This window comes from Pagrus major, chromosome 2 (genome assembly GCF_040436345.1).
Source record: "Pagrus major chromosome 2, Pma_NU_1.0".
Taxonomy (NCBI): domain Eukaryota; kingdom Metazoa; phylum Chordata; class Actinopteri; order Spariformes; family Sparidae; genus Pagrus; species Pagrus major.
In genome coordinates this window covers 14010140-14024949 of record NC_133216.1, presented here as the reverse complement: position 1 = coordinate 14024949, position 14810 = coordinate 14010140, and the positions used below count along the sequence as shown (strand labels likewise).

General features: G+C 42.2%; 1 protein-coding gene across 2 annotated transcripts in view; it reads left to right on the top strand.

Moving 5' to 3' along the window:
• The window catches only part of stx1a (syntaxin 1A (brain)), a 69461-nt gene that overhangs the window by 21076 nt on the left and 33575 nt on the right, over positions 1 to 14810 (top strand). For both annotated transcript variants that reach the window (XM_073483205.1, XM_073483215.1), the window contains exon 3: positions 5369 to 5468. In XM_073483205.1, coding sequence (XP_073339306.1) covers positions 5369 to 5468 — 100 coding nt within the window. The remainder of the gene's footprint in view (positions 1 to 5368; positions 5469 to 14810) is intronic.

Sequence of the window (14810 nt, the reverse complement as noted above, 5' to 3'; positions counted from 1 at the left end):
TTGATTTCATAAAGTGTTTGTGGTATTTGTTTTTGCAAGTGTGTGTGTATGTGGCTGTCTCTTTCTGATTTTGTGCCATAATGTATTAAATTATCATGTATTACAGTGTATACCTGTGCATGTTGGTGTGTTTGTATGGCTCTACAGGGCAATTCCAGGATGAGGCTTCATTGTATCGCGTCAAAAACATCACACGAAGAAACCAAAACAAACAATAAATGTATCTTTTCTTTAAGAGATGAACGTCTGTAGCCAAACCACGACCATTTTCATATGACAAAAGCCTGGACTGCAGCCTTCTTATTACGTCCCTTAAGGTGCTGTCATGCCAATAAATTAACATTATTTAAAGAATTAGTTCATTCATTAGTTAGAATCCAAGTCTCTGATAGCCCAGTCTTTACTTTGATCACAGTTGTAGGTTCAAAAAATCAAATTATTCAAAAGTTTGGTGAATTGGTATTTATTTTTGGGGACTTTTTAAAGTTGAGATCCAGGATTATTTAAATTGATTTGTCTTGTGAGCACTTTTATTCTCTGCATGTTTGTCCACTTAAAAACATTGCTAAAAATAAACCTTAATAATCACCTTCACAACACGCGGAAGAGCTTTACTGTGGCATATGGGTGACGTATTTCTTCATAATGAACATAGCTGACGAAGTTTATTCCTCTCATCTCATCAAACTAACAAAGCAGTCTGCAAACACAGTTTGGTCTTTGAGTTTGAAATGAAATGTTTGAGCTTAAGCTTTCTGGAGTGGTTAAATCACCACAGATGTGAGCTGTAATGAAGTCTTTACCTTCTGCTAAGCTGTTTAACAGCAGGTATACAGCATCTGATGTAGACTGTTTACTTCCACACTTTAGGGCCTTCAGTCTGGATGTGTATGAACAAATCTGTACCATATGTTGTATGTTGACTTCACACCTTTGATAGAGGTGGTGCACGCATGTGTCTGTGATATGTGATGCTTAGTTGAGGCTTTAACCATACACGGTCATGAGCCAAGCTGTAACACTTGAGGAAACCTGCTATTACTCAATTTATTGGGATATTTTTTTCCATACAAGGACAAACACCAGGCTACTGAAAAGGTTCCCAACTGGTTGTCCTGTCTTAAGTTAGGATACTGTAGACAGTGGATCTAACAATTGAAATCTGGATTCAGTGTTGGAGATGGTGCCCTGTTCATTCCTGTGAAAGCTGCTCAGTGGTGCATGAAGGTAAAAAACTCGACTTCCTGGTCATAAAATGACCTGGATCTTACACGTCATGGGACCCATAGAGCACTAGAGACTCCACTAACTGAGTTGGCTAACTTCCTTTTTAGCCTACGGTTAACTTGAATAGGGATACAATGATTTCATCTTGCGGCTCTTCGAGACATTTTCTAAATGTTATCGGACCAAATGGATCAAATTATGATTGTGAAACAATATCACAGGGTTGTGACGCTTCAAAAACTGTATCCACCCTATACAGCTTCCTCATTTACAATGTAAGCTTATGAAAAAAAAGTCATCACATGACATGGTAATTACATGGTTTGACCACTGCTTTGCTTCAGCGCCTGGTGCTGTGCCTGGGGCCTTGCTATAGACCCAGTGGTAAATTCAGATGTTCATGTTGTCCGCCATCGTCTTTGCCATGCAGTTGGTGGCAGTGGCAGTTAGGATAAACTTAAGATAACTAAAATTATGATTTCGCCCTTTAACCACTAATGATGAAGACTGACAACCACCTTCATGCAGTGAGACAACGTTTAAGAAAAATGGATCTGCTTAATAAAAATCTTATCTTAATGTATTTGTCATACTATGAGATGCATATAAGCACCGTTGCTACTTATTATTTGTCAGTGCTCTTCCTTCATTGTGTAACAAGGCTCATCTCACGCCCCCAAAACCCTCCACCGGATGATGCAACAATGAAGTGAACAAAAGCAAGACAGAGTCACAGTGGCCCCAAGCCTTCTTATCATTCTCCTTTCCAGATAAGAAATAGACTTTTACTCTGCTAAAACTAAAATTAGATGATGAGAAGAAAGAAAAGGGGCATTTGCACCATAAAGACAAACATATGGCGTGTATAATCATGTCAAGTTCATAAAGAAAAGCTATGAAATCAGTGAAGTCATCCTGTGAGTGTTCGTGTGTCTGTTAATTTCATTCTGCATGTATGTGAGCTTTTAAAATTGTTTTTTCTCCCACACTATTAAAATTTGCCTGATGTGTTTTGAGACCTGAGGGATGCACCATGACTCACTAACACACGGTCGGCTTAAAGTGGTTTCATCTTCAGCTCACTTCCCGTCTCTTTCACTTCCTCCTCCCTGTATTCCTGTCTCACTCTTACTTTTTTAACATTGTGATAGCTCTTCTCATCTGTCTGTCTTACTTTATTACTGCTCTCAGCTCGCACCTCAGCTTGTCTTCTGTGGTGCCTGGTCTCTCCCCAGTGGTCTTCCAGAGCCAATTATGTTGTTATTAAAAAACAGATCCAATCAGCAGCTAATTAAAGAGATAATGGGAGAATAATGACCCGGTCTTGGTGGAGGAAAACCTCAGGAATGTGTGGATGGATAGAAGGAGGGAGTGCAGAGCTGCGAGAGGTGGACTCAAAATGGAAACGTCAAATCTTTGACATGCACAGAGAAATAACAACAGGCGAATCGTAGAGAAGAATGACGGGAGAACAGGCTGACCTGTAGCGATGCAGGTGTAGAGGAGGAGGAAGTGATGACAGACTGAGATGAAAGTAGAGATTGATGAAGACACTGACAGATGTGACCTGCTGCTCATCCAGCTGTTGCCTGAGCCAGTTGCAGCACCGCTGGTGACGAGCCAGCGAGGAGGAGGAGGGAGGTGATTGGTCAGAATGTCAAACTTGGATGCCGATGGCAGATGATGCTGCAAAATGCGGAGTTCAAAGGAGGATACGAATGTAATTTACTTAAAGGGTCAGTTTTCTTTAATGAGTTTAGTCCTTAAAGGAATAATTCAACATTTGTGGAATTATGCTTGTTTGCTTTCTTGCCGAGCGTTAGATGAGAAGATCGATACTGCTCTCGCGTCTGTACTGTAAGTACGAAGCTCCAGACAACAGTCAGTTAGCTTAGCATAAAGACTCATTAGTTTAAGCTAGAAGGTATAACAATTCATTTGAGCATGAGAGAGAATGAGGTCAAAGAGTCCGAAACTGTAAATGTGCTTTTTTTATTCTTATTTGTTATCTTCTGCAACAAGCCAAGAAACAGTGAGGTGAGATTTTGATGGAGGTCCAGATGTGTGTTTTCTGTTGCTAGATGCTTTCTTATCATAAGAAAATTATGGCTACTGAGACCTGTGCCCAAATTATTTAGCTGCGACGAGTTCATCTGGTCCTCAAAAATCTCCCCTCCCTTGTTTTTTGCAGCCACAGTTTTCACCCTATAAGGCTGAAATTTGGCGTGGAGGTCAAGCGTGTGTGTGTTGGTTTATCTGGCTCGCATTACTCTTAAACAGATTCACATCACATGACCAAACTTTGTTGAAAGACATACACACGCCCATCTCATTTGTAAGTGCTATATCGAAGGCAACTGGACTTGTTTCTTGAAGAGGTTTTACCTCTCATCCGAGAGGCTTCTTCAGTTCTAACTAACTGGAGGGGAGTTGCAGGCTTTAAACTAGTGATGTGCGAGTCATGAACGAATCGTTCAAAACTCGAGATTCTTTTTACTGACTCGGGAGTTACGAGTCATTGTCTCCATTAACTCGTTCACTGACTCACCGCTGCTACCGCCAGCTAACTGCAAAGAGGAGACATGCCACACAACTGTTATTCTAACTGCAATTGCGTAAATGTATCAAGCTAGCTCACAGCTCACTCGCTCTCCCTCCCAGCTCGTAAAGCCCCTCCCTTACCCGTGAAACTCGTTGCTCCGCACCGTTCAGGACTCGGTAGCTGCAACTCGTAGCTCACAGCTAACTCGCAGCTCACAGCTAACTCGCTCTCCCTCCCAGCCTGTAGAGCCCCTCCCTTACCCGTGAAACTCGCTGCTCCGCACCGTTCAGGACTCAGCATCTCAGACAGGCAGCTCACAGCTAACTCGCTCTCCCTCCCAGCTCGTAGAGCCCCTCCCTTACCTGAGAAACTCACATTCCGTGGCGCACACTCTGGGTGACTGACTCAAGTGACTCAAGTGACTCGAAAACCCGATTCACTTTAGTGAGTGACTCATACAAACTCGAGTCAGTAAAAGGAATCGAGTATACCATCACTACTTTAAACCCTGCGTGGGTGTGTCCTTAAAGAGTCGTTAAGGTCACATGTGAGTCGTTGACCCAACTGGCATTCTTGTAGGTTGTTGGGGCTAGGTCCAACACAGGACAGCATTGTAGGTGGGTGATGAGTAGTGTTGTATGCCACATTCTCTGTTTAACAATGGTCGTTCCAGTTTGATGTAGATGGATTATTTTACTCCTCTCTCAAACCATCTGTCTTCTCTGGCCAAGATGTGTATATTGCTGTTCTCGAAGGAATGTTTGTTTGTAGACAGCGATATACACAGAATCTCCACCAACACACGTCTCATTTCACTAACTCAAGAACCATCATTGAACTCAGATCTCAGAGAGCTCTGTCCAAGGGACCAACTCCAGATTCTAAGCCAGTGCCTTGCTCATTGGCTCTAATCAGGGAATTAACCTAATATACATGTTTTGATTGTGGACAGTAGGAAATGCTTTTATGCTTTTGTGGCTGAGAATTTGGAGCAAATTCCTGGAGCCAAGCTCCAAAATCTAATGGAAATCCTTCCAGGAAGTGTGGGTGTTGTTCCAGCCGCACATTAATGTCTATGGTTTTGTAATGAGATACTCCACAATCAAATATGGGTGTAATGTTTGGTTATCCACATGCTTTTCGCCGTGTAGTGTAGCCATATCATCTTTTGGTGCTTTGTGCACCCTTTTTTTCCAGGGCACAGTCCCATTTAAGACTTGATTCACACATTCACACTTCAGTATCCTGAGTTACATCACAGGTTGTGGAAGACTTGAGTGGTAGCTTTCTGTATCGAAAGTAGAAAAGTGAGTCATTTTTACTACACAGCTTTTCCAGCCAGACATTTTTGTATCTAAAATGACTTAAAAAGCCCAGATTAACATGAAAAAACATAAATATAAATATGTGCATTTTTTCACTTAAACCTCCTTCACTCTGCTTTCATTCTGCCTCTAATACGATAATGACATCTTCAGTTCAGTTTCTATCAACATCACTCAGACTAATCACTGGTGCTTCCTGCCTCAGCACTGAGGAGATCTAAAGTGCCTTTTGGTCTCTCTCTCTCTCTCTCTCTCTCTCTCTCTCGGTCGACAGGTGGAGGAGATCCGGGGTTTTATCGAGTCTCTGGCAGAGAAAGTTGAGGAGGTAAAGAGGCAGCACAGTGCCATCCTCGCCTCACCTAATCCCGATGAGAGTAAGGCTGTTTTTCTTTTCTCTTTCCTCTTTTTTCCCTGCTTGTATTCCTGATAGAATAGCTGCTCAAGCATTCATTGCCTCCATTGATCAATAAATGTTTCATTTTGTACCAAACTGTTGCTCTTTTATCATGAAGATGTTCCACAGGTGTCGCCAAATCAACCAGAAGTGGAAGCTTAAGGATTATGATTTCATTTTATTTGTCTAATTAAGGTGTGATTCATCATGATTTTCTTTATTGATTCAACCAAGAAAAGACTGACCCTTTTTTACACACATGCTCTTTAATGATAACATTTATATTTAATTCTGCAGTGACTCAGTAATGAGTCAGAAAAGCTCGAAAGCAGAAAGAGAATAAAGCTAAAAGTCACGATTTTATATGCCGCCTATTGTACAATGGCAGCAAAAAGCCTGATGATGGTGGCAGATTTCACTGAACAAAGGAAAGAAAAATGACTCCATTCCTTTAAAGAAATTGAGGAAAAAAAGATCAGTTTTTCAGAAAAGAAAAAAAAAACAGCATGGCGATGGAGGCTTTGATAGAAGAACCTTGAAGATGTTAAGGGCCAATCAGTCCTCTCTGAGCGTTTATGCTCTCACAGTGAAATCTCTTACACCTTTGTTTGTCCTCCACTTGTCTGCTCCCTCTCCATTACTCTTTAGTCCTGTACTTACCTCCTCACCATCTGCCATATTTCTTCATTTTTCTCTCCTCCCTTCGCCCATTTCAACCTGTCTCCTCACTTTTGTTCAATCTGTGCTGGATGCCACAATCCAACGCTCATCCTCCCTTTCGCTATTCTCTCAGACCTTTTCTTCTCATGTATGTCAGAGCATCGATCCAGACCTCTGCTCTCACGAGGGGGATGTTACTCGCACCAGTAACGACCCTCAATCTCTTTTCCTCTCCCTGATTCCCCACCTTCCATCTACCTGAAAAAGCATCAATCTGCACGCCGCAGCTGGCATCAGATGAGACCTTTAACTAGTGTGCAGATGATACACAGAGCGGAGCGGCAGCGAGGCCAGGTGCTGCATTTACGATGCGAATTCTTCCACACGTCGTCTCCTTTGTGACTGGAATCGATGCTCAGTGTGTGTGTGTGTGTGTGTGTGTGTGTGTGTGTGTGCCTGCCTGATAAATGCACATCTGTCAGCAGCTGATGTAAATGTCAGGGTCGTTCATTACACGGAGGTCAGTATGTTCTTCGCTGTCTGCATTGTGGCTGCTGACGGAGACTCGAGTTTATCTGAATACCCTAATCGAGGAAGCTCCTCGGTCTCCTGAGCAGCTTTTTATATTGTGTGTGTGTATGTGCATGTGTATCTATAAAACTCTTTCTCCCATACATCAAATTCACAAACAACTAATTTGCATCAACAAATACATTCAGTCAGGAAACGCAATGCTGGCAAGATTACATTTTTATCAACACGTCAACAAAACAAGCAGGAAAAAAGGAATGTAAGATGGGGAAGTGGGCTTATCAAAATGTGAAAGACAACATTTTTAAAAGCACAACATTGAAACGTTCGAGTTGAATGTATCTGCACCCTGACAATGTCTGCTCCTGATATCTCAACAACTATAGGATGGATTGCAATGAAATTTGTTGCAAATGTTCACCTCAGGGTGAAGTGTAATCATTTTAATGATCCACTCGCATTTAAAAGTGATATACTGTATGTGAATATAAATTGGTGTGTATGTGTGTGAAGATCAAGATCTATAGTAACTATATGAACTACTATGCAGTGTGCTGGTTGTACGTGTGTGTAGTGATTCTGTCTCTGTGACTGCTGTGGTCACCGTACTGGAGTATGACATTTCAATGGGAAATCTAACGTACTTTAGGATCTACACTGATTCATTGTTGTGCTGAAAATGTCGCTCACATAAAAGGCCAGAGTGGTCTTTCATTATTTTTATAAAATATTCTGTATGAAGTCTTTCCTGGTATTCTTTTATTTCCTCCCCTGTGTTGAGAGGCGCTTGCTCCGCTTGAACCCGCTCGCTCCTCCTACGAAATCCAACCTTCATCCCCCTTCCCGATGAGAACGTGTGTCCTCCACTTTCCCTCTTCTAGTATTTTTCTCCCAGTAGTTTTCTCATCGACTCGCTCATTCTCTCTCCAGCGTCAAAGCGGAGATCGTGAATGCTACTGTAACAGGTGCTGAGACTTTAAGTGTGTGATACCGAGAGCGAGGGTGATCACAGCATCACTTACACTCACTCAACCCAGTCTGCAGATAAACAGGATAATGGAAGAGGAGCAGGGCACACACAGACACACACACACACACACACACACACACACAGTGAGTTTTTTTTAGTAAAGGTCTTTCACCACTCAGCGTAACATTGTGAGACGATAAACCTTCTGTTTCCGTCACGGTTTATCAGTTTCTTAATCACATCACAACTCCCTAGCGACCACCCACCTGGCCAGCTCCACGACCCTAAACTCTCCCCCCTTACCTCCTCATCATCCTCTGCCTCTTTGCTTTTGTGTTCGCTGACTGCTTCACTTGCGGAGCCCATATTAACACACACACAAGCATACTGACACACACACACACACACACACACACACACACACACACAAAGCTTCTATAATATCACCTTCGTGTCTGCATTACACATTATCCCACCCCCTTAAATGAAGCGTAGCAAATTTCCACCAGGGAATAGTTCGTGTTAAGGGTTTGTGTGTTTGTGTGGGCTGCGCTCATGGCAGTATACAGTACTATGTTCAATAATGATGATAGATTAGGTAATAGCCATCAGGTCATAATGTGTATTGAACCTGTGTTTCCTCAAGAGCACATTCCTCTAATGCAGGAAGGGAACACACAAATGCATTTTATATTTAGAAGCATGATTGAATTCACATCGTCCATGAAATAATTGCATTATTTGTTTTGTTTTCTAGTATTGTTTATCAGCCTCGTGCAGCGCCGCTTCCTCATTATTTTGATCGATGAGACTGTAGTTGATAGATTTGATAACAAGAGGTTAAAAGTCGATGATTATTGCTTCTCCTGCAGGAGCATCGGCGACCGTTGCACTCGGCTTGTTCCCAGGAGAGTGTGAGGTTGTGAAGTGAAGCGCAGCGTTTTGTCGGGGTGGAGGTATCAAAATCTTCCTCCCTGAGCTCCTCCTGTGCAGCCACAGAAGCTGCCGTCCTCTGAGCCAGCTAACACATGTAATATACATGTAGTCCTCCTCTGCTGGGAAAAGCCTGGAAAAAGCACTGCCTCTCCTTCCTCACTCTTCATATGGTTCACCAGAACCTGTTCATGACCTTCAGCTCCTCCTGCGCCACCTTCTTCCTCTGCGGTTCCTCCGGTCTGCTGATTCATGATACATCAGCCCTCTCACCTCTCAGCTGGCCTCGCCTTGAAAATGGCGGTGTAAGTAGCTCTCCTTCCCTGCTGTACAAACCCTGAAGGAAAAAAAACCTCTTTAAGCTCCTCCCACACTGTCCTCACCCTTACTCAAGTCCTTCTGGTCTTCTGATCCACGTCTGTCAACAGTTCTCCTCCTGTGCTGAGATCAGCCTGGAGAAAGTCCTGCCTCTTGGTCCTCAGTCCTCTCACTGACTGTGGCCTGCTCGAAATCCTCTAACGTTCTCATCTGCTGACTGCAACTGAAAGTCTATTTGGCTGAAAAATGCTCTCATAAACCTTTGTTGAAGCCCTTTCAGTAAACCTATATGATACAAAATGCATGAAATTAATGATGCTTTTGTTGTTTCTTAGTATTTTCAGAGAAACAAGATCAATAAAAAATCAAAACCAAGATAATACATGAAGTGTTGTTTGATTTTTTAAAATGAATTTGCATTAGGATTAGGCTACAGGAGAAAAAGGCTATAGATCCTACTGGATTTTTTTCAAGTCATTACTAAGGGACTAAAAAGCCTTCCTGTTAAAGCATAATTTAAACACGTCTAGTTTGTCTCCTCTTTCCCACAGTGGCTGATATGTTGTTTCAGATAGAAGTTTCCAGAATTAAGGACAGTTTACAGCAGATGGTGATATTTTCTCACTGACTCTCTGTTTCTGTGGTTTGATAACTAGGTACAGCACTTTCACTCTGGCCCCTCTCTTTACTTGCAGGTCAGATACCTATCATCATGGTCCGCACTGGAGGAAAGTGTAGTTCAATCAGTTGTGTAGCACTGCATCACCCTCAGCTATGGAGACTGGACGCCTCCATTTAGTCCCAGAGGACGGCGGGAAGTGTCATCTTTGTGATTCAGAGGAGGTTTTATTCGACTTTCCATTTTATTATCAGCTTCAAGTCAAGGCACAACATGTAGGATACAACTGAGTCTCCAGTCAGCTTAACCTGTGTGTCTGTGGGAGGAAACCTGAGCACCAGTTCAGTAAATGTGCCCCCCTGGTTTGTACATTAAAACCATCTGATACAAGCAGTCTGGTGTAGTCGTGTGGTCGTAGTGCTGTCTATACTGCTCAGAGGATGCAGAAATCAATGCAAAACTAGAAACGAGAAAACCAGAAGAGGGACTTTTGATTTGTGTTTTCTCTCGGCTGCAGATCTTTCTATCATTTGTTACGTCAAACTCCAGCTGCTGTCTGCTGGAAAATGAGTCCACAAACCAAGTAACTCAGTCTGGGCTTGTTTCAATAAATGTTAACTTCCTTCGTCTACCACTTCATATTTGGGTGTTGCAGTTGTATTTCTACAAAATCAAGTACAAAACCCACAGTTTAAATCTTGAACCTCCACCACGCTTCTGAAGAATGCACTTACACTTTAATTAAATGCAGGGAATCTGCTCGTTAGCAGTGACACTTGAGAGCTTATTTAGCAACATTTCTAAGTCTGTTTTTCCAACCACTGAGTTTTCTCTCCCTCTGACATCCCAGCCTGCAGTTTTCTAAAGAGGATCTTTCCTCTGACTCCTGAAAGTCCTCAGCTTGCAGCCCTGTAGATGCTTGTTTTAATTGCAGCCTGTGAGTGTTACTATTTCTAGTGCCAGTTTTTGGCTGAGTGCGCTCCCTCCTTCGGAGTGCTGTTTGCCAAAGCTCCTCCACCCTTCCCCAAAATTTGAAAGTGTAGTTCCCCCGGCTTTCTCTATTCCCTTTGTTCTTCCTCAGCTATCCCTTTTCATTGTTTCCCTCCTTTATCTCTCCTGATTCCCTCTTCTCTTACATCTCCCTCACAATGTCCAAGCTGATGTAGTGTAATAGCCGCCGAAGACTAGGCTTTACACTCTGGAATAACAATATCCCTCTTAAAATGAGGTCAGCATGGTCAAAGTCAGGGCTAAGGACACACGCAGCAGAGGTCAAACCTGGTGAGGTAACTCATTCACGTAGGGATAAATCAGTTTAATTGCCCTCTGTCCTCTTGACTCCTGAACCGGCGGTCAGTGAGATGTGTGGAGTGTTAGTGCTCTGATCTAGATTGAAATGTCAAGTGTTGGGAGGCGGGGGGAGGTTTCAAAGTGACAGTAACACCCACAGTAGTCCTGTAACACTGTGTTGAAAGACGCTGCAGGAGGAAGAGAGGTTGTTAGAGAGAAGGAGGGTGTTGTTAGCAGAGACTTAATCAGGTAAAACATCCACATCTGCTCTTGAGTAGTACCCAAAATGAGTATTTTACCTCTTTATGTAACTATTTTATGGTGCTTTATTTAATTTTAGTATCATTACATATTTAGATAACTTTAGTATTATCATGTTTTTATCATGTGCGTTTAAAAGCCTTCAACTCGCCTCCAGTAAGTTAGAACTGAAGAAGCCTCTACGATGAGAGGTGAAACTGAAGTCCAGTTGCCTACGATACAGCACTTAGAAGTGCTACGTTTAAGTAACTACTGAATATTTACCAGAGTCTGCTTGTTTTCTTATTTGTATATTTATTTATTTACTTCTTTATTGTTTTGTATTTGCCCGTTACTGGGCAACAAGTGTCGCTGTCCACTTGTTTTGTTTTTTGTCTGTTTTGTTGTGTCCATATACTGCATTGAGGGGTCATCACAGAATAAAGAAAAAGTCTAATAGTCAATAACAAGCATTTTAAATAGTAATAGTTGTCCCTGACTGAGGCAAATCTGTGCATCAGCTGTCAGAAAGGAAAACTCCAGACTCTTTACTCCCTTGTACAGTTTAGTGGTTAAACTCTATCTGTGTTGTTAGTTTGTCATTACCTGAATTTATACTGTATTCCTGCAGTAAGGCAAATATTAGTCATGTTTGAGCGATGAGCTCAGACTCTGCCTCTCCAAAAAAATCAGCCAGCTGGACTCTAGACGATCAATAAGCGGAGCAAACACACAAAGGACTGGTAATATATTTACAGAGTGAGCAGAGGGAGGCAGAGAGATACTGCGAGATGTAGAGAAAGATAAATGGCTGCAAGTTAGAGATTGGAATGGCAGCAATTGACCCTGAGTTGAAGCGGTGGAAGCTGTATCGGCTCGGTGTCTTGTCAGTGTCACGCTACGCTGACATCAGACTGACACACACACATTGATATAATAGTAGGAGGTGTCTTATCGGTGAGAAAGGTGGACCTCCGATTGTGACAGTGAAGAGGAAACCTGGATGGTGTTCTTATGTGAGTGGATAAATGCTGCTGCTGTAGAGCTAAATAGGATTGGTGTAGTAAGAATCGGCCAGGACTTCCAGGATGTTCATCTTTAATTAAATCACACTACTAAGTGATGTAGGTACCATCATGATCAGTAGACATGAAGGCTGGAAGCATAGTGCAAATGAAATCAGATCTGGTGCTTTAGCAAAGGCTGTTAAAATTACGTCCAAATGATGCTGCAATTATACCAATATACCGGCTATAAGTTGGCATCTTTCTGGTGAATCATCTCCACCACAGCTGATGAGATAATACGTTTCAAGTGCAGTGTTACACATCAGCATGTGTCATGTTTTACTTTCCACTTCCTGTCTTTGTCTTTTTCCTGCCCTTTTTCTGCATACACCTGTGTGTACCCCTCTGTGTTTGAGTCTGTTTTTCCTTCACTCTGTCGCCTGCGTTCTTATGTGTCATGTCTGTTCTGTGCTCCTATATTCTCCTCGTGTTTTACCTGCATTTGCTTTGTCTTGCGTTTGTGTCCTTTTTGTCAAAACCACAATAGCTCATTTGTCCCCCAGAACGACATATATCACGTTTTCTAAAACAACATGACCACTGCAGCGCAACAGCAACACAAGAATGGGACCTTCGTTGTATGGTCACAGTTCAGGAGTTTTGGTTCTGAGTTAGGTTTAGAAAAACATTTTGGTTTGGGTTTGATTCACTCCATTACTTTTGTAACTTCAGTTACAAACATTACATTACCTAAGTAACTTACATCGCATACATTACATTACTTCACTACGTTAGTAAGTTAAAAGAACTTACCATTGACTTCTGGTTTCACTCTTGAAATCTCCTGAATTAAAGTTCTGCCCTTCCACCATCGCAGACATCATACAGAGCTGTCACTCTTTATACTATGTCTCCTCACTTCCTTCCCCACAGCTGTAATATTTGAGACAGCTGCTAGAGGACGCCGCCTAATAACAAATGTAAACATGGGTCGTAGGCCTAATGATATGGTTGTTTTTCTGATGAGGACAGGCTCCCACTCCCATGAATGAATGAACGAATGAAAGAATACATTTGACATTAAGTTTGACATTTTGGGAAATACGTTATTTTCCTTTTCATGTATGTTTGCTAAATATGAAGCTAACTAGCTTAGCACAAAAACTGATGAACATATATTAACGTGTTAAATCTTATTTGTTTAGTCTGTACAAAAAACAAACATTAAAATGACAAATTGATATTTTACAGTTCTTACAGCAATTATAACCTCACACTTCTCACTGTCACTCTGCTGATACTTCATGCTGACATCATTTGCCGCTGCAGGTCCCTCCACCAGTACAAACCCCTTATAATGTGCAATTTTTTTGTTAACAAAGGTTTAATATTCATGTGCGTGTTTTTAAAGGCCAGACTGGTCTTTTCCACCAAATATAACCGTGTAATCATCTTCTTTAAATGGTCAGCTTCCTAACTGGAGTGTCTTTGACTGAAATGGGAAAGTGTTGAGTGAGCTGGTGCCTGTCATGTGCACTCTGTTTCTGTGTTTCAGTCATTCTGGTTTAATTTTGTCTGGGCAAACAGACCAAAATTTTAATTTGTGGCCAGTACACTGCCAACTGTGGGAATAGTGATATTCAAAGTCATCTTGGTGTTCAAATGGTTGAAGATGAACGCAGTGGATGCACTTAACTACTGTCTTAGCTGTGAGTCCTTTTGAGGGTCATTTTTGGTTGCATTTAAAGGTTCCTACAGAAGCTGTAAACCTTTCAAAACAGGCTAGGTCTTCTCCTAAAACAAAAAGCACTTCATCTTGTTGTCTTTACTTTTAACTGGCATTTAAAAATAAGTCTTCGGTCCATAGGAATTATCTTTAAATGATCTCTATGTGTCCACATTTCCTCCATTTCTTCCTGCCTCTTAGCATTTCTCTCTCTCTTGCTCTCTCTTTTTTCCCTCTGCCACTTTGAAACAATCTGAAGCTGGCGAGAGGACCGACTGCACACATCGCCATAGCAACACAATCTTAATGATGGCAACAAGCGTGACCTGAAGATTCGATTTGAGAGCGTCTGGGAGAGGGATGGGGTGTGAAGCCACAGCTCAATTGACTCCTCAGTTTTGCCCTCTAATTTGCTTCCCTCTCACTTCTCCCTCTGTTTATTCATCAGTGTCTGCACTCGTCCTCTTTCCAGGCAGCCAATAATGAGGCTGAATAGACACTTGATCGAGCAGGTTGGCCTCCTCTGTTTGGTAACCACGAGGGGGAAATCTAATCTAAGTCCTTAACACACGTTACCGCACACACACTCCACGCACCGCCCCAAACTGAGCTCGGGTGTTCATGTCATTATCTCTGTGATGCCGGCGCAGCTGACCTCATGGAACGGGCTACCAGAGGCTGCTATGGTTACACAGAAATGAGAGAGACACTTCCTCATAACCTTACACCCCTGCGTGTTTCTGAAGTTGTGCAAGGATGAAGATACAAAACAGAAAAATGCATTCAATAAACGTTCCTTCCTTTATTTATAATGAATAATTTAGACTAAGTAAACAGATACAGTTCTTAACAGGTCATCTGTGATTTACTGTATAGGCCTAACTGATTACACTCACTCTGCAGGGCCCTGCTTATTCCTTTTGACCCGAGGGCCTCAGCCCACCACTTCAGATCACTCTCTGACCCTGACAAACTCACTGTATGCTGCATACATTTTGCCACTGGCAACACGATTATTGACAGGAGAC